Genomic DNA, 19,894 nt, shown 5'->3' with positions numbered 1-19,894 from the left:
CGAGAAACGATAGTTCGTGTCGGGGCTGGAGCCCCCGTGTGTTCTTCCGCATGACACTTATCTCCCTGCCCCCACCCCCCCTTCAACTCCCCTCACTCTACTGACCTGTGACCTCTGCCCTCTCTCCAGTGGTGGCTCCCTGCTGTTGTCCCAGTTGTTTCCTGCCGCACAGCTGCACTCTGCACAACCTCCACCGTCGCCCCTCACTAACGCTGTGTTGTGTCTCTTTTCCCTCCTCTCCTCTTCCTCTTCCTCCTCCCCTGCCCTCCCCCCACCCACCTTACACGCCTTTTGACTTGTTTGTTTTTTTCCCTTTTTCCGATCACGCCCGCCTCACGAATGCTCGCGTTCTTTGCTCGCCGCGTGAAACGATGCTTCGAACGCACTTCCTCACTGCTTGTTCCTTCACTTTGTGTGTGTTCGTGTTGATTCGCAACCCCTTCCCCACTCTTTTCTCTACCACTCCTCCCTCCCCTTATCAGTCCATCTTCATGTTCCCCCTCTCCTTCTCCTCGTCATCCTCCCTCTCGTCCATCCCGCCGTCCCTCGACTCCGTCTCCGAGTTCGATCGCCACCTCTCGGACATCTCCGAGGACGACGACCTCGCGGCCGACGCCCCGCCCTCGAGCGTGTCCTCCCCCTTTGCCGATCAGCACCCCGCCGACCTTGATCACCTCGCGCTGAGCCCTCCGACCCCCTCCCGGGCCCAAGGCGTGGAGCCCTCGGCGGGCGAGGAGAGCCTCCGGGCCCTGACCGCCGCCGGAGCGCCGCCCTACTGGCGCCGTGTCTATCTGAAATGTCTTTCCCTCGCGCTGTGTTTCCTCCTCTCGCTGGGCAAGAGCGGAAACAGGCCCCCGCCCAATGAGCTCTTATTGAGATTATCGAACAGACTCGGCTTGTTCAGCGCCGCTGTGCAACAGATCTCCTCCGCGTCGGCGAGGAAATTAAAGATTTTGTCCACCAGAGCTGCTAAATTTAGCCTCCCGGCGCCCGAATTTAACTCGATTCTCGCCGCTTTGTGGGTTAAATGGACCAATTTTATGGCCTTTTTAAAAGCTCACCAGTTCACCAGACGCATCGTGTTGCTTCTCGCTCCTCCCGGCCACCAACAAGCGCAAAACGGGTCCCTGGCCTCCCTGCTGGACTCGCCCCTGGTCTCCTCGCTGCCCTCCGGCCTGCGCTCCCTGCCGCTGTGCTGCGCCCGCCGCGTCAGCCCGTCGCTGCGCCGCTACCTCTCCGAGCCGTCGCCGCTCTTCCTGCCCTGCCTGCTCGTCGTCTTCCTGCTGGCCGTCATGCTCACGGCCAGCCAGTCCCTGGCGCTGGCGCTGGTTCTGGCCACGCCCCTCGGCCTGACCCTGTGCTGCCTGGAGAGCATCGTCTCCACACAGCGCCGGTCGCCCGTCCTGCCGCTCTTCGCCCCAGAGTCGGAGGAGCGCTCTGGCTCCGGCTTGGGCTCGCTCACGCCGCCGCGCGTCCGTCACCTCACCAGCGCCGGCTGGACGCAGGAAATGTGCGACCCCGCCGCTTGAAATCGCACTGAAACCTTCGTTTAGCTCCCTTTTCCTCTTTAAACACCCTGTGTCTTGATTATTATTATTTTTACGTCTCTGTACGATTCCCACAATTCCTCCCCTCCCCTTAAACCACTGTGTTGTTTATTAAGATTAGACTAAATAGCCGTTTAAATTTATCAACCTGAGAAAGGTCATAAAAAAGAGAGAATGTAGAAGAAAATCTCATATGTATGTATATATATATATATGCATATATATATATATTATTAATGAAAGAAGTTTAAAATATGCACTATGTGCGAAACAGACGGGCATTTAGTGATGTAGAGCTGAAGCTTCTTATTTTTGGTCCCATGATGTTTCTGAAAAACGCCTTAGCCGCTGTGCATTCTTAGGTTTGAGCCGGAGCAGATTAATATCACATCAGTTGCTGCCTTCTTTCGCCTCCTTTTTTCTCGTGCAAAGAGCACAGAGGGGCTGAATTATAGTAGATTAGGAGCTATTAGTGGCGCTTGCGGAAGAGATGCTCCTCAGGGTGGATGTAGGTGACCTGCGGCGCTTGTGGAGTGTCTCCGTTTTGTAAATAGCTGCCTGTAAATGCGACCAGATGAAACAGTGTGACACGCTCGGACTCTCCTGCACCTCCCGTCTCTCCTTCCTTGTAGCTGCTAGTTTTGTCGTTGGTTATTCCGCATTGTGGTCGTAGTTTCCTCTCAATTTACACATACGTTTTTTAAAGGTGGCTGTTTTGATCTCGAAAAACCTACAATAGATGTGACTTGGATGGGTTTTTGTGGGGGTTTCTTTTTGGTGACTTTTGGACCCAGACCGCTCAAAACGCACCGGGTTTTGACGCAAGGTCACATGACCTGCAGCATTCTCCCCCGTGTTGGAGGCTTCTCCATCCATTTCACAGTTTTCTTTCTCCATACCCTCCCTTACGCCCCCTTGATCATTCTCACACTGACACTCATCGCTGCGACTTTTAAGATTCAGATGCTCAAGGAGATGGACCTGAGCCCCGATGACGCTGAGGCCTCGCCCACCCAGGTCTGTAGGGGCCTGTGTATTTTTTTTTTTTTTTTGTCTTCCCCTGCATGCTTTAAAAAGTGGCAGTAGGATGATGCAATAGCCGGGTTTTTGTTACGGATTGCGCAAAGCAATGCGTTGCCGTGCTTCTGAGTCTTTGCAGATGCACGGCGGCAGATGTTTCAAATTTTGCACGTTTTATTTGCACTGCCGCAAGTGCTCCCGCTGATATTATTGCTAATTAAAGTCAATGTAGGCCTGTTGCACAATGTCGCTGTGTTATTGCGGGTACATTAGAAGGAGGAGCGAATTTGAATAGTTTGTTATACAACGCAGTAAGACCATTTTTGTTTCCTGCGACGTATCATTTGACCTATAAATGCTGGGTAAGTGCAACCATTGCAGTTTTGCAATCTGCCCTGCAACGCCGCCTTATCGCAGCCTAAAAACTTTCATCAGACATTGTGGCTTTTCTCCAAGAAGCCGTGTTTGCTTTAGTTTTTTGATTTTTTTCACCTCGCGCAAAAACGATGGAAATATACCCACGGATGATTCCTGTAGAAAAGATGCTTTATTTAAGCTGCTTTGTGAATATTGACCAGTGTTGGTTTTAAGTGTTGGTGCAGCAAAACCTGACTTGTATTCACTCTCTCCCTGACCTGCCACCTCTGCAGTCGCTCGGAGCCGGTGAAGTTTCTCCCTCACAGGTTCATATATATTGTTATGATGATGGTTATTTGTGTTTTATTTATTGAGTTGTGTTTGCCGTTTGTTTGTATGTTTTCGTTTTCTGCTTCAATTCACTCTCTGAGGGTGAAGCTGCCCCAGTACGACAAAACACAGTCACTATTGGATGAAGAAAGTTTCAGAAAACAAACTATAGAACTCTTACTATTTATATGTGTATATATCAATATATATCTACACACCTTCTGTCTTTCCACTTAAACCCCTACTGTAAAACCTAATTCTGAACGGGCACTTTCATCCAGTGTGGGAAGCTTTCAGTTGCACTGCTTGTGGCTCATGGTTTTCACACTGTTGCCGTTGTGACATCTGGGTTGTTGGGTTGGTTTGAGCCTTTGCTTGTGTTGTGGTGTTTGGAAATTTTTTTTAATTTTTGTTTTGTTTTGGGTTTTTTCAATGTTGCTGCTGAAGGTTTGTGTGCTAGCATTAGCACACCTAAAAGAAACCTTGCTTTTAAAATGCAACACAGACCTTCTTCCAGCCGTCATCAAAATGCAAAACTTTTTTATTTTTATGTGTCACAAACTGTCATTTTTATATTATATTTTTTAAAGCTGGATATATATTTTTTTTTATTATTTTATTATTACTATATTCCTATTATTTATTTATTGATTTCTTCATATTTTTTTGTTGTTGTTTTTGTTGTATGTCTGCCTTCCAGAGTCCAATGAGAGTGCATGGGGAGAATATTTATGTGAGGCACAGTAATTTAATGTTGGAGGTTGGTACTGGCACCGCCTGATGGCTGCAATAATAAGGAATACACGTCGCCGTGTACTCTTGACGCCATCAGGACTTCGACGTCCCGCGTCCAGCGCTGTGCAGGACCGCTGCCCTCTCGCACTCTCAGGCTCTGTGCATGCCTGCGTGTGTCTCTGTGCTGCCCATGTTTGCGGATCAAAGTCTCAGCGCTGCTCAGTTTTTGTTTTGTCTCCAGTTGTGGTTTTGGAATCATTCCTGTGCTGAACGTCCCAATTAATAGAGCGGCGGCTTGAATTAAAGGGGCCATGTGTGTGAAGCCTCAATTAGAAACCAGACGTTGCACAAAATGTTTAAATTTTGCTCGTCTCAGAGGGGAAACTGCCATTTTTGCAGCTTTCCTTTGTTGAAGCTCGTTTTGGGACCTTTAACTGCATTCTCTGAAGAGGCCTCAAGCTGAGTGCTTGTGCAAAACTGGGAGGACGAGGATCTAAGAAATGCAAAATTATCCTCCTGACGCACGCCTGAGACTTTCTTCTCCGGCCGAGCCGCTCTGCGAATTGGGTCGGCAGCACGTGAAACGGCACTTTCATGCATGCCCTCTGCACGTTTGATGTCCGCGTGTTCGTGCGACGATGTTTTGCATCCAATTGATTGGTGAAGAAGGTTTTTTTTTGTTTGTTTGTTTTCTGTATTTGGCCGGCCCAGCACGTCTTAACTCGACTAACCCGGCTTCCCTAACCCACAAGATTTTCCCCGCTGTTTCCTGGAGTTTGGCTGCCCGTAAAAGAAGTGACTTGTGGTTTGATAACGTACTAAAACGACGACAACGGCGTCTGTTTGTACGTAACATGGGACTGATAGTTGGGTAGAAATACAGGAAGTAATAATTAGTAGCAAAATAGAAGGAAAGACAGACAGACAGACAGACAGACGGACAGGTGACGTTGAACGAGAGCGACGTTCCTCCCCCACTATCAGCTCCATGTTGTGCAGTTTCACCTATTTTTTTTTGTTTTTGGTTCCTGTCCCATTCTAAGATGAAACTCCTCGACAAGATGGAAAAAAGCCATGTTTCACTGCAGCCTGCTTCAAAATGCTCATCCTTAAACATGACCCATCCACGGAGGACGCAGTCCACAGTGTCACTCCGCCCACTTTCCCTCAGGGCGCCCCAACACTAGCTGTGTTTCCATTACCCCTAGAATTATGTAAACTTACTTAAATATCGCAATAACAATTGGTAAGGGAAACACCTAAACTTTGAAAAGCCTCTCAAATATGGCTAAAAGGTTTTTACGCTGTCATGCGGTAGTTTTTCAGACGTTTCGATATTGAGGTACATTGCAAAAGTTTCATGGAAACACTTATTGCACGTTTATTTATTGACGTACGGAGGTCACGTGACCAGTTCACGTCAAGTGAAAATAGCACGTTGTGTTTTGACGGAGGAGGGGACATACCATTCTTGACAGCAAACAAACGAAAGCAAACGTAATTCAGGAATTATCGTAGTTTACGATAATCATGGCTGATGCGCTTCACACCATTCACTGGAAACACCTGTAAATCGCAATTGTACTTTGTTGAAATTTTTAGAAATATTCCTTTTATTTTTTGCGAAAAACTGTCATGGAAACGCAGCTAGTGACAATATATTTTGGGATTGGCTTTCAAGTGCAATGTCGCTTTTGCGCCATCACTTTGACGATATTTGACACGACACAACAACGAGGCTGCGGTGAAGCTTGGTTGACATTTTGCCGTCCTGATTGACAGTCCTGATTAATGTTCCTGTGACCTGCTCAACCAAATTTTCTCCCTCCTTCCTTCCTTCCCTCCCTCCCTGCCTGCCCTCCCCCCATCTCTCCATCCTTTCTCTCCCCCTTCATCTTCACTCTCTCTGCCCTTCCACCCCTCTCATTTCCCACCATCCCACCCGGCTGTGCTGCCCCTCCTTCACCCCGACTCATCGTGCCAATCACTGATCTGATCCACCTTTGCCCCACCTCCCCCTCATCCTCCTCCCCACCCACTCGCTCCCTCCCTCTATCAGGACCATGATAAGACCCAGGATGAGGTTCTGAAACACCAAGCTAGCATTAGCCAGCTAAAGCGCTCCTTTATGGAGGCGCCGCCCCCCTCTCCTCCTCAGCCCAACCAGTGGGAGAAACGCCTCACCTCCTCACCTGCCACCGCCATGCGTGCTCAGCAGCAGCAGCAGCCGCAGCAGCCAGTGGTACGTCTTTGCCGCCCAGGTTGCGCCTGGTCCGAAAAGAGAAGCATGGCGTTGTGACCGCAGCGGCGTGTGTGAGTGTTTTGGCCCAGTTTGTGTGCGGTGTCGTCATTGGACGGATCGGCATCACGGAAGCGGAAACTAATTGTGTCTTTTTCTTTGTTTTTCTTGAAATTAGATTTTTTTTTTTAATAACCTGTTGTTTAAAGATCACTTAACATCTCCACCTCTCTCCACCTTGTAACCCGATTGCAGTGTCACTGAAGGTGTCGCTCAACTCCTTTGTATATTCTATGTGTTTTTTGCCAGCTGGACTGGTTCTTATCCAACCAAACCTGTGTTCATTTATTTCTTATTCACCTGCTAAAGTTGTAGATTTACGCATAACTACTGCTTTGTTTGTCCTGACCAATTGTCCCTTTTTATTTCATTCGTTCTTTGTATTAACACTGTTTGCTGTTTATTTGTCTCCCTCTTCCAATCTCTCTGTTGCTATGGAGACTTTGAAGAGAGGAAATTAATTCAAAAGTAGTCACTAGACGCTCTGGCTTGCTGTGTTTTGGGGCATTTTAAACTCATCATCACAAATACCAGTTACTTTTGAAGGGTTGTGACGCACGCGTCCGCGGTGCCTGCTGTGATGATGCTGGATGAATGGGTTGACCTTGTTTTCCTCCAGGGCTGACTGTGGCTCTCATCCTGAATGATGTGCATGGAAAATCTAATCCAGATCAGATTATCTCAGGTTGCTTGGTGATGCTAATTGCATGTATAATGCTGATGCAGTTATTAATAGCAGCTCCTCTGGAGGGGGGAAAAATGTGCAAAAGTGGCCTGTGTTGACGCAGCAGGTTGCATCGTAGAAGATGTATATTATTTTCTTCTCTTTTTCACTGCAAAAGTTTGAACTAACCAAAAATAGTCTTACTAAGTCTCTTTAGTCTTTTTCCTTCACTTTCATTTTACCTGACAAAGATTTTTTTCTTCCTTTTATCGGCTCTACTTTCTCTTCTCAAAAGGTCCCATATTGTTGCCATTTGTAGATCTGTATTTTCTAGCACAGCAGATTAACTATGACAAAAGAAAAAAACTGTCTACATCTCCACAAAGCAGCATATTTAACCTGCTGCTTTCACCCTTCTGCTACAATGCAGATGTGGGCTTCAAGGTCAAACTGTTGTTGGACCGTCCACAAGGTGCAGTCAGATGCGGCGGCGCCACGCACCTAAATGTGGGTGTTGCCGCTAACCTGGGAGGGATATCAACACCCTGTGTGACATCACAAGGGGCTGATCTAGACCAATATGGGACCTTGGGAAGTCGGCAGCGATAAATCACTTCCCCAGTCCAGCAGGGACAGGAAGTTGTCGTAGCAGGCCTTGTACAATAACGGTGTTGTTCGGCGCCTCGTGCTGCCGTGTGACTGACTGTTGTCGTGCTAACTCTCTGTGACGCAGGTGAGTGAGGCCCCGGCAGAAGCAGCAGCTGCTGATAACACCACCTCTGATACCAAAGAACCTGCAAAGGTGCTACCCCCCCACCCCCACCCCCCACCCCCCACTTCCTCTCGCTAATCCATCCTCATCTTCAGCTCCCACTCCACGTTCCTCATCTCATTTATACACATTTTTTTTTTTTTTTAAATCCTCTGTATGTCCACAGTTGAACCAATCAGCCACCGTCTCCCGCCTCATTCTTAATATCTGTTGATTTGTTTGGTTTATTTGTGTTTCGATGACCACGTTATTCTTTCTTTGTCCCCATGCCTCTGTTGCGTATGTGTGCTCTCCCCATCCCGTGTGCACTACGTGTACGTGTACGTGTGCTTGTGCGTGCGTGTGTGCGTGCAGACGACCGAAGTCGAAATTGAAGAGACCGTTGTTGTCCAAGAGGTTTCCAAAGCGGCCAAAGCGGGACTTGTCCAAGCGGCTGGCGAACCTCCTGCCGCCGAGCAGGAAGCCAAGACCAAAGCGGCCAAACGGGAGAGCGCGTCATCCGAGAGCGAGAGCGAAGAGGAGGCCGAGTACCGCCCCAATGTGTCCGTCTCCTTCTCGGACATGCAAATACCAGAGGAGAAAGAGGAGGAGGTGGAGGAGGAGAACAAGGTAAAAGAGGAGGAGGAGGCGGCGGCGAAGGAGGAAGTGGACGCCGCTGTCGCCGCCGCCGTGTCGGTCGCCCAAGTTGCCCAAGTGGCTTTGAGCCAAGAGGAGGAGTCCAGGACAGAGAAGGAGGAGGACGAGGAGAAGCAAGAGGCCGGGGCGAAGGCTCCCCCGTTGGAGGAGCTGCGAGAAGTTGAGAAGGAGGTGGAGGAGAGCACCGACGACCTCATGGTGACCCCCGAGGAGACCCCCAACGGCCTCGCCCTGCCCGAGGAGGGCGTGACGGCGGCGGCGGAGGAGCAGGAGGAGGAGGAGGAGGAGGAGAAAGAGCCCAGAATGAACGGAGAGGCCTCCCACGGAGTGGGAGCAGAGCCTCGGCCGCAGGTTATCTGTTGCTCTGAGGTAAAGTCTTCACCCGGCCGAGCGCGGAGCTTCTTCCCTCCCCGGGCTTCAGTTTCCTGCTGCCAGCCGCTAGAAAACCTCCACCTCTCGTTCTATTGATTTCCTCCTTCCTGCTCACACCTCGGTGCCGGTGTTTTTTCCTTCCTGCCTGCCTGCGTGAATATTTTTGTCCCTCGTCAAACCCCATCTTCCCCCTCTCCACAACCCCCAAACCCCAGAGAACCATGAAATCATGTCAGAGTAATGTTAACGGAGCTCCTCTCGGTGTTCTGGTGTCGGTGTCACTCCGCCGTCGCTCCACACGTTTCATTCAGACATTTCTCCTGTGATTCGACACCCATTATTTGTGGTCCGTGCTGTGGTTGTGGTGCCGTCAAATGGGGCTTTTTAGTGGGCAAGTGCATGACAGTTTGGTTTGTGGTGCGCTTGCTTTTTTTTCTTCTTTTTTTTTTCCTGCATGCATGGTTCGCGTTTGCACGTGCAACTTTGTTTTGGCTTTGATGCTTCTTGTCCGTCAATTGGCTCCTGTCGGTCTCCATGGTAACGTTACTGTGGAGGTCACCATTGCCACCGACTCACCAGAACGTCCAGTTTTGCATGTTGCACCAATCACATCCATTTGGTGTTGTGCTGTTGTTTGTGTGCGTGTGTGTGTATGTGGGTGGCAAGTTGGAGCACATTGGTGTCCGGTTGTAGCTGTGACTTGTGCACTGCTGAAACTAGTTGCCATAGTGGGTTTTTTTTTTAATTTATTTTGCTTCCGCTGGTGTCCTCTTGCATTTGCTTGACTTCTGCATGAAAACTTTGGCTCATGTGTTGTTTTGTCTACACATCTGTGTGCAGCGTGTTGTTGTTTTTTTTGGCAACATTTCACATTCTTTTCAGTTCTTTGTCTCTTTTCATCTTCATAAAGTTTTTTTTTTTTTTTTTTTTTGTTACGATAGTACGAGTCAGTTTGTCCGAGTAATTGTGTAAAAACTAAGGATGCTTTCAAACCTGGACTTTGAAAATGGCAAAATTGATTCGGAGCAAATTCAGGTGTGAAAGCAGCTTTGACTGAATTGACTTGGAGGTATAAAGAAACACCAAGTGAGGGCACTGACTCTTTTTCTGTTACCCCCCCTAACCGACTCAGACGTGTTGCATTAACCCTCTCTGTCCCCCCCCCCCCCACCTGTCTCTCTCCTCCCTCCCCAGCCACCAGTGGTTAAGACAGAAATGGTGACAATATCAGACACGTTTGCCGCCCAGAAAACTGAGATAGCCACAAAAGAAGTGCCCATCGTTCACACGGAAACCAAGACCATCACATACGAGGCCGCACAGGTGCACGCTTAGAGACACGGGGAGACCCTTTTCTTTTTTGGGGTTCCACCTACAAGTCTTTGCATTGGTGTTTGTGCTCGTGTGGAATTCCAATTCATTGTTCTGTCAAGTTTTCATTTGCATAGTTAATTTATTTTTTGGTGTTGCATGCTGCATTCCAAAGAAGAACTTCCCTCCTAGCAACAGCGCTGCTGGGAAGTGTGTGTGTGTGTGTGTGTGTGTGTGTGTGTGTGTGTGTGTGTGTGTGTGTGTGTGTGTGTGTGTGTGTGTGTGTGTGTGTGTGTGTGTGTGTGTGTGTGTGTGTGTGTGTGTGTGTGAACGACCCTTGACCTCGAGCTGATACTCCTCTCTGGTCTCCTCTGGCTGCCAGTTGGACGGTAGCGGCGACGGCGAGCCCGGAGTGTTGATGACGGCTCAGACAATCACCTCTGAATCTCTGTGCACCACCACGACCACACACATTACCAAGGTACACACACGCACACGCCCTGATACCTCAGCCAGGTGTTGGTTTGCCTCATCGATGTCCACTTTCAAACATGACATTAATGTCATCACGTTTAACTGGATGTTGCAAACAGAGTGCTAAATATCAGATTCTTCTCTATGTCTGCAATTATTTTTTCCATGCTTCAGTGCGTCACCTTTTCCTTATCGGTTGCAGACCTTAAAGGGCGGCCTGTCGGAGACGAGGATCGAGAAACGCATCGTCATCACCGGCGACTGTGACATCGACCACGACGAGGTCAGTTTCCCACCGTGATGTCCACTCGTTTGTCTCGTCCTGGTTTTACCTAAAAGCTCCTCAGAGTGTTTGTCTTCTGTCTGGAGCTGCGTTGGGTCAAATTTGGCACCTCATCTCGAGCTGGAAAATGCGGGAGACCCAATTTTTGCTAATATTTTTAGCCCCCGTTTGTCACGCTGGAGGGAACAGAGAGACGCCTGGTGACATGTCTGCCATGTTGCTCACAGTCTATTTTTTTGCATTAGTCCTGCTCGTCATCTCCGCAGATGTGCTCCTCATGTGTCCCTACAGTTAGATCGTAGGACGTCAACCTTTTATTTGCTTTATTTTGCAAACACTGTCTCATTTTGTTGCTTGTCTGAAGAGAGCTGTTTTAGAAATTCTTAAATATTAGAAATATTGCTTTTATTTTGCAGAAAACTGCAATGGAAACGCAGCTAGTGTGTTTTGGTGCACTTACGTCATAGAACTACGACATCTAGTGGTGAACTAGACCACATATAGCTCCTTTAATGAAAACATGATACTTATCTGCAAAGTACTTTTGGTGCTTGGCGCGACATCACAAGTCATTATTTCGTGCAGACCAGCTCTTCTTCAAGCGTCTCAATATTTTGGTTTCCGTTGCGTCTTTGTTTGATTTGCTGGATTTACCTCCTGGCCACTTCTTCTGAAGCCATTTTACTTGCAGTTCACCTGACAAAGTAAAATGTCACATTGTAAATCCAGCATTCATATTTTGTTTATGTTTTGTGCTTCTTTTTCATTACACCCCCCCCATCCTCCCATTTCAACGCCACCTGTCCTCTCCCTCCTTCACTGTCCCTCACTGCTTGCTCCGTGCTGCCACCGTGTGGCCGCGCCACAGGCACTGGCCCAGGCCATTAAGGAGGCCAAAGAGCAACATCCTGACATGTCTGTTACCAGAGTGGTGGTTCATAAAGAAACTGAGCTGGCTGAGGAAGAAGATTGACTCACACAGGTAGAAAAAACGGATCGTAGCTACACGTCACAGTTGATAGAATCTCGACTGATCTGCTCACACTTTCCAATTCTGCATAACCGTTCTGATGTTTCACACAGGGAAATGACAATGCCACACAGTTATTGTTTACATAGTTCCTGTCCAAAAAGCCAACATCGATATTTTGGCTATAAAACAAACATTTGCTTGCACGTAGTAGGGCTCTTTTCCTTCTGTGAAATACACAAGGTCACGGTGTCAATTAGAAAATGTTTGTTTTGTGTAAAAAAAGAAAAGAACGAACAATCCCACCCTTGATTGATTGCACGTAGCTTGTGTGTGAAGGAGGTGGGAATAACAAAAGAAATGTGACCAGCAGAATAATAAGATTGCTCTCCAATCATGGCCTCACCTCTTGTTTCCCCAGAGCTGAAGGGCCCATCACGACTGTTTTCTTCTCTGTTGATTTTTTTTGCGTGACTTTTCATCACCCTGACGTGACGACGACGCAGCCCCGAAGGAGGAGGTGGAATGAATGTTGCCGTTTTATCCCCCCCTTCCCTCAAGTTGGCCTGTCTTAGAATGTCTGTGGTGCATCTGAATCACCCCTCACTACAAAAACAAACAAAAAAATGGAAGAAAAAAAAAAGAAAAGAAAAGAAAAAGAAATGTCCCCACTTTTGTCGAGGGAGCAAAAAAGAACCACTGTTAGCGTAACATTCGTAGCATGTTTTTATTTTATACTAGTGGGTGTTATTTTTTTTTAACTGTTTCACGACGAGAAAGAAGCTAGTGTGTCTGTCCTTTTAATGCAAGACGCCTTAGGAATGCACTGCTGACCAAGTCTCACATGGCTCAATCAAGACCACGTCAATGCTAGATGTTTTAGAATCTCACTCAAAACGTTCTTTGATTTGAGCCATGGATGGAAAGAAAAAAACGTAGCTGGTGCATTCCTAAAAGAAAACTACCGCTCCCGCATTCGCATTATTATAAGAGAGTAACTTGATTTAACAGTAATATCAAGTTTTTTTTCCAATCATGCCAACACCAACTGTCAGAAAAAGGGAGTCCCAAACTTTGTATTTTAAATTTACTTTTTTCTTTTTCGCGGGTAACAAAATTGTTCCCGCACAGTCACAGTCAGCAACGACAACACCACCAGTCACACAATCACTTTTTAATACTAATAATTTCAGAAAATAAATGGAAGCTATAACTTAAGATACCGTAGTTTAAATGAAAAAAGTGGAGTTTTTTTTTATGATTCTCTAAAATATTGTTCATACTCATTCACATTCCTTGTGTGTTTGACCAGTGCCAGAGTGAGTTCATGTTCACTTCCACTCATGTCCTGCTCAATTTTACCAATAACAGCAGGTGATACAATATTTGCTTTTTTTGCGCAACAGAAAAAAAGTACTGAAATTGAACTGACTTTTGCCGCTGGTGACTCTTTGTCTGTGCAGAACAAATGAAATGTAGGAACGGGGAGCAGCGGTGCCGCTTCCTGTTGGCTTAATGTTGGCTCACCTTGTACCAAACTAACCATTCCTATTGGGCCACACACCAACTAGTTGAGGGATAATTAGACGAGAAGTGTCACCCGAGTAACTCTATTACGACTTGGAAAGAATACAGTGAATGCTTAAAGTTTTTTTTCTATGTCATCTAGCAGATAACGTGAGATTTTTACACTGGTACCAACGGTTGTAACAACTTGAAAAACGTGATTCTAAATAAATAAAGCCTACCAATTTGAGATCTCTGAATGGTAACATGCTTCAGCACTTCAAGGCCAGTGTGTAACATTAAACCCAATCTGTTGGCATGAAATTAAGTAGAAAATATACATATGTATCTTTGTAGTTGACGAAAGTCACTTAAGAAAAGAACTTCTCTTCTGGCTAGCTAACGATCACGTATTGCACGACCATATCCCTAAAGTACACTAAACTTTTATGGTTTTGACATCAAGCGGAACATCTAAAAACTCTTCTTAACATTGTTTGCAATGTGCTGTCCTACCACTAGATGATGCTAAATCTTACACACTGGGCCTTAAAATTCTCCTTCAGTTCTTTCTCTCTTTTTTCGCAATGACCCACACGTCTTTGTGTGTAATTAAAGAGGTCTTTGATATATTTCCAATCTAATTGGGCTGGAGAACCAGCGGACAGTCCAGATAGGAGTCAACTGGGATGGAAGTATTTGTAGAGAAAAGATTGTTTTGGCTTGTACAGGACGCTTTGATGGAAATATTGCTGACCACGCTGACTGTGTTGTAACCATTTCACCATGACCAAATATTTAAAAAGATGACGCAACCCCTTTTTTTCACAAATCATCTGAATTGATTTTAACACAACCTGACAACCCTGTACAACTGTACAGTCCAATGTGGAAACAGTTGCAAAACAACATAACGTAGTTGAACAAGAGGCTAATTAGAAGTTTTAAGTTTCTTGAAACTTTTTCGCCACAAATCTTAGCTTTTTTTCTCTCCTTTTTTTCCCCCTCAGCGCTCTGCACGTTTAATCAGAACTAGGATTGTGTGTTAATACCTGTGGCTTTGAAAGGCTTAGAGTTGTGTGCGTTTCATCGATGAGACGAAAACAGAATCACGCTTTCCTGCAAATTTCAATCATGGAAGGCGAAGGAAGAGTTGCCGCGTACTGCTATGAAAAGAAAAAAGAAAAACATTCCAACCGTTTCTGCCTAGTTTTGTCTCCGATACTGTCGATCTGACTCGCACAATGATTTCTTAATTTTTCAAAATGTACACACGCACACTCCCCCCCCCCCCCACACACACATTTTGAATGGTACAACCCTCGAGTCAAGACTTTCTTTTGGAACAGAGACACGATTCCTCATGAGAAACGCTGTTCTTGACCTCCGCTATGCATTTAATCGACATTCCAGGTGAGGGGTGAGCTTTAATCAAGAACCACCGGGCAGAGAAGCATTTCATGACACAAACTGTTGAATTAAAAGGCAGCTTCGGAAAGTGTCTCTGTTTGACAAAATAAATATTAAAAAAAAGAAGAAATCACGAAAGCTTTATGTCTAGGTTTTCTTGATTTGTCTTTTCTCTGTACACTCACTTGTTTGACAGGAAGGAATTGTTGTACACTCTTTAATATTTACATATTTTCATAGTGTTCTTTTTGAAATTGAAAGAGCATCACTGCAGTTTAAAAAGGAAAAAAAAAACAAAAAACAAATTCTGCCACCATTCCCACCCCTCTTCTTTTTTGTACTTGCAACCCCGGGTGTGTCCTTTCATTTCCCAGAGGGGGTGTTGTTCTCTTTTAACCAATCACAGGAGCTGAGGCCACTGCAAGGGTTGGTTTTTCCAAACAAATGTCTCAAAGTTTATTTTAAAAGAAAAACTTATTGTAAATCCATCAACTAAATCAAAAAATCCTGAAGCCGAGATTAAAAAAAATCAATCTAACTAACCGAGAATGATTCTGCACCAGCCTTTTTTCTATCTATCAGGGACCTTTTAAAATTAATCACTGCCATTGGATGAAATCTAATTTATGCAGTTAACAGGTGTTCTTTGTGGAGGAGCCGTCTCAGGTTTTGTTTAACAACAACCATGAAAATCACGCGTTTTGCCAGCACAGTTTCGTATTTGAATCGCAGGTAACAACCATGATGCGTTAAACTTTGAGTCAGAAACTTTGAGAAAACGGCCTGCAGCAGCAGCTTCACAGCTCCAGTTAGCCAACCGATGATCACCAGTATGTCTTTTTACTTTTTCTGTGTAGCAGCTTAAACTGTCTTGTGTCTCCCCACACACAGCCACAACTCTCCCCTGTGTAACACTGTTTAAATAAAGGATTGTTTTACTCTGAATTGTGTCTGTTGTGATTATTGTCGAACAGGACTCACAGTATATGTAGTCAGTCAAAATAAACTTTATTGAGTATGGGATAATATGTCAAATAGAGGGACCACATTGTATAGAAGTGGAAAACCACTAAAAAAAGGTTCCGATGTTATACACATTTTCAGATCCTTACTTTTCATGGTAAGACACCAATACGGAGTAAATTGTACAATTTGAATTATTTAAAAAATACATTTCCAGAATAATATATGCAGCCTTTTCAGAACAGCGTCCTGCAAACTAAAATCTTCCAACAAAAACTGGAACAGCTCTTGATATGTTTGAATGAGGAAGTGAATGGGAACTACAACAAGTCAGTCACAGAGGCTGTGTGACATCACAAGGGGCAAATTTCCAAAACAGTGCAGACCCAAATTCCTAAATATATATATTAAAGAAACACAGATTGAGAATGTCTCACAAGTTTGTCAACAGACTCTAAATACTGCTTACTATTGGAAACACTTTTTATCCCGTAACATGGGAATTTCGTGTTTTCTTTTTAACAAATAAGCTCCTTGTTCTTCACGGAGTTCCTGGGGCATCTTTTCCCTGCTTTTTGTCCCTCCTTGGCTACCTGAGCTGTGCGCATTAAGCGAGCAGCCGTGAAATTCTTATTCAGAAAGCGTCCTTGCTGTCATTTTTGTGGTTCCAGTTACCCAATACTCCTCCTCCTCCACAGCGGTCCGTTTGCCTGGTGTGGCCTGTAGGGGCCGCCTCTGTCCCGCGGAAACCTCGTGATGTGAGCCTTAACTGTGGACGAGAGACAGAAAGGTTCAGTTCAACTGTGTGGCCTGGTAGTGATGGTCATTAAGTTTTGTACCCAGAAACTAAAGCCTTTAATCGGAACGAAGTCATATGGCGGGTTGAGTGAATTGTATTGCATCCATGGTGCGCATGCGCCACACCCCTACTCTAATGAGGCACAGGTGCGGCGTAGGTCGTCAAGTGGATTGACTTTCATTTTCAGGAATGTCGTGGTGGGTACTAAATTTAAACCTTGTCCAATTAGAAACATTTGCGTCTGTGTCAGGAAAGGCTTTGGGCCGCCTCGTGTCACTTATATGTCGTTTCTTCCCCTTCCTGTTAACGTTTTCCTTCGAGGTGGATCAGCAAGCCGGAAGTGTCTCGACGATGAGCAGCAACGTCACAACTGTGAGTGCAGTTACACACATCACCACTGTGTTGGGTCGAACACGAAACGTCTGAAAATTAGACAACAACGTCCACAGCACTTCCATTTCGTGTCTATTTTTGGTCTTAGTGGACGTCTAATTTTGGTCTCCTTTAGATGCAGACAGTTACTCCAGAAGACGTATTTTTCAGGCATCTTTTGAACGTCCAAATTTAGACCTCCACTGTACCTCCGTAAAATGGAAATGCTGACAAAAAGGCCGACTTCAGTCAGGTTAACAATAAACACAAGTTTTAGTGCCCCCCCCCCCCCACACACACACACACACACCATTTTGCCATTGCCAGTTGGTGGTGGTTTGCCAAGAGGGATGAGCTTGAACTGGACTTTTGACTGAAAGTCCAGCTAGCATGTTTTTCTTTGCTTTCTTTTCTTTCTTTTTTTTTTTAATACGACTGCCAAATAACCTGGTCACAACATGTCAAGGCTTAATATTGCAACAGCAACACAAGGCGCGGGTCATGCCCACTATGAGCGGTGGTTATCGTGGCCACGTGTCCAGTTAGAGGTCAGACAGTCTGGTTCATAAACATCATCTGTCCCCCTTTTCAGATTGTCTATATCAGAAACCTTTTTTTAAAAAAATTATACATCAATGAATTAATAAACATATGAACCCAAACATGAAATTAATAGACATGAACCATGTGAATAACTTTTCTTTGCTTTTGTTAACTCAAACGACGAGATGAACACATTGGAAATTTCAATGATCAGCTGAATGTCACTAAATATTTTAGTTCCGGGTCAGTGAACACTATTTATTAAAAGGGATGATGTTACCTTTATTTGTTTCACAGAATTTTGCCAACTGGCGCAAAAAATAGCATTTTGGTATATACAGAACAAAACCCTTATTGCAACATTTCTTTTTCTTTTTTTGTGAAAATACATCTGATTGTAAAAACAAACCAAACAAAAAACTGCTGTTACTGCAGCATCCACACTGATCTCATTAGCAGCATCTGGACTCGGTTGCCTCCTGCGTTTCTTCTTCTGTATTGTTCTTGAGGGGAATCTAATTGGTTAATTAAATAGAATAGGGTTTTTTGTTTTTGTTTTTTTTAGATGAGCGAGTTTGCAGACTAGAATTGTCAGCGATCCAGCTATCCACGGCAAGGCTTACAACAGGGGCGATGTTCACGTAGTAGAGCAGTGCACCAGTGACAGGGTAAATATGCTTAAACTTGAGGTTGTAGAACACGCTCTGCTCTGCATCTGTATGTAAACACATGTAAACTAGGCCAGTATGACTAACCGTCTCACTGATCACAATCTTCACAGCCAAATTTAGCTCCCCCCCAAAAAAAGTCTCTCTGCCTAATTTGTTTTGTTCCCGCTCTTGGAGCCTTTTTTAGGTTGTTTTTCGTTATTCGGGGCATGGCATGGCCTCGGGGTTGTGGTGTTTTGCTACTTGTTAGCAGCCTGAGCTGTCAGGTATCGCTGAGGTGCATGACTTGCCTGAAGTAATGTCATGATATCTTTAAAATGTTGTGTTGCTGAGCCTGCAATGATTGCAGCAAAAAAAAAAAAAAAAAACTGCTCTAGTTTTTGGAGTTAATTTTTAATTGAGGAGCCCCAACAATATGGTGATGAGTCAATGTATTTATATCACATCATGTCTTTTAAGTGGTACCTTCCTACAGTATTCATACAGCCACACAAGGCCACTGTAAATATAACATAGTCAGGCCTCTGGATATGGACTGGATATGAAAACTTAATGACATGCTCACCCTGTCTCAGCTTCCAGCTGAAGTAGATGATGAGCTGCAGGAGCAGCAGACAGACGGACAGGAAGAACAGCAGGCCAAACATCCAGAGAGGTAGAAAGCTGTCAACGTGTCGGAGGAACAGAGCCCCTTCAGCCAAGGGGCCACTCAGAACCTGCATGCTGCTTCTGAGAGGCACACAGGAACAATAAAATGTCAAAAAAAAAAAGAAAAAAAGTGAACAGAGGGAATAATTCAAAGAATTACACAGCCTGAGAGCACAATAAAGACAGAGGAACAGTCTTGTTTACCTGCAGCAGTCTAGACTCATTAAAGATCCCATATTCTACCCATTTTTAGGCTTTTGTTTTCCTATGCATCTCCGGTGGAGAAGCTGTGCATTAATTGTATCCCAAAATAAGCTTTTCTTTTCAGAACTCCGGAAATAAGCATATATTAGTTCCTGTTTTTGGGGCTCAGCGTCCTGCTGAAGCCAATGTTTTGTATGTGTTTAGAAGGGGACAACCACCACCGAAGGTATCAGTGCAGTTTGTGACATTATAAGGGCATGATTACCTGAGCTTTGTGTTTTTTTTTAAACTTTTTTCTCAGGGATTTCAGTGACGGGTTAGGAAACATCATTGTCAATGGATTTTTGCATGATATGGGACCTTTAAAGACTGAGGGGTGTATGACCACATCTACTCATGTAGACTGCTGCTAGTTTTGCTAATTAAAGCCCTTTGCTCTCTAAAAGCGCCGTACGAAATAGTTGTTCAACAATACATTTACTGTAATTATTCGCCACAAGCACTGAAATCAATTTGCGGTGGCGCTTCCTACCTGTGATGTCTCCTGCCCACTGATCGTCGTCTTCAGTTGTCAGGGTGGGCGCGAGGTTCAAACAGCGACGCTCTTGACGATCTCAGCATATTGGGAGCTGAAAGTTCGCTCAGTGTCACCGCGTCACATGCTGAGCTTTCGCAATAGTAATCCACTGAATGAAGTCCGCAGGGGAGTCGTGATTGCTTTGGGGATCCTCTCGACGTCCCCTTTGTCTCCTCCGTTGTGTCTGATCTGTCTGTTGTTTGGGTTGTTGTTGTTTTTTTTCTCTCTATTTATGTTGCTTGGACGATTCGGTCCCTCTCAGTGGCACACATTGCTGCTCTGTTGTTGACGTGGTGGACTTTGTCCACTTCCACCAGTTGAACCTTGTGATAGCTAAGAAGATTAGCTCCAGCGGGGGCCATGTGTGTGAGTGTGATGCAGCCCAGTGAAATGTGTGTTGTTAAGAAAGAGTATAAAAAAAGTCAAAACCTATT

The 19,894-nt window shown here is 45.4% G+C and overlaps 1 protein-coding gene and 2 long non-coding RNA genes across 13 annotated transcripts in view; 2 read left to right on the top strand and 1 right to left on the bottom strand.

The window, feature by feature from the left end:
• The window catches only part of epb41l2 (erythrocyte membrane protein band 4.1 like 2), a 45,853-nt gene extending 30,222 nt beyond the window's left edge, over window positions 1-15,631 (top strand). For 2 of the 11 annotated variants that reach the window (XM_076048401.1, XM_076048402.1), the window contains exons 15-25: window positions 2,505-2,564; window positions 3,218-3,250; window positions 3,955-4,014; window positions 6,049-6,231; window positions 7,686-7,754; window positions 8,079-8,729; window positions 9,927-10,055; window positions 10,426-10,524; window positions 10,720-10,800; window positions 11,669-11,782; window positions 12,192-15,631. In XM_076048401.1, the coding sequence (XP_075904516.1) occupies window positions 2,505-2,564; window positions 3,218-3,250; window positions 3,955-4,014; window positions 6,049-6,231; window positions 7,686-7,754; window positions 8,079-8,729; window positions 9,927-10,055; window positions 10,426-10,524; window positions 10,720-10,800; window positions 11,669-11,773 (1,470 nt within the window). In that variant the 3' untranslated portion in view covers window positions 11,774-11,782; window positions 12,192-15,631. The other 9 variants (XM_076048403.1, XM_076048404.1, XM_076048412.1 and 6 more) reach the window with 9 other exon arrangements.
• A 664-nt stretch (window positions 15,632-16,295) lies between these two features.
• On the bottom strand, window positions 16,296-19,696 carry LOC142903008 (uncharacterized). Its single transcript, XR_012929165.1, has 3 exons — window positions 19,416-19,696; window positions 18,597-18,760; window positions 16,296-16,418 (listed from the first exon to the last, which is right to left on the bottom strand). It is a non-coding gene; the product is annotated as an uncharacterized LOC142903008 (long non-coding RNA).
• Window positions 16,546-19,894, top strand: part of LOC142903009 (uncharacterized) — a 32,816-nt gene continuing 29,467 nt past the window's right edge. The window contains exons 1-2 of the long non-coding RNA XR_012929166.1: window positions 16,546-16,649; window positions 16,770-16,820. This is a non-coding gene — a long non-coding RNA (uncharacterized LOC142903009). The remainder of the gene's footprint in view (window positions 16,650-16,769; window positions 16,821-19,894) is intronic.

Source organism: Nelusetta ayraudi, unplaced genomic scaffold, assembly GCF_046127955.1.
Source record: "Nelusetta ayraudi isolate G7.1 ecotype Tasmania unplaced genomic scaffold, CSIRO-AGI_Nayr_v1 ptg000100l, whole genome shotgun sequence".
NCBI lineage: Eukaryota > Metazoa > Chordata > Actinopteri > Tetraodontiformes > Monacanthidae > Nelusetta > Nelusetta ayraudi.
This window is presented reverse-complemented; position numbering and strand designations above follow the sequence as displayed.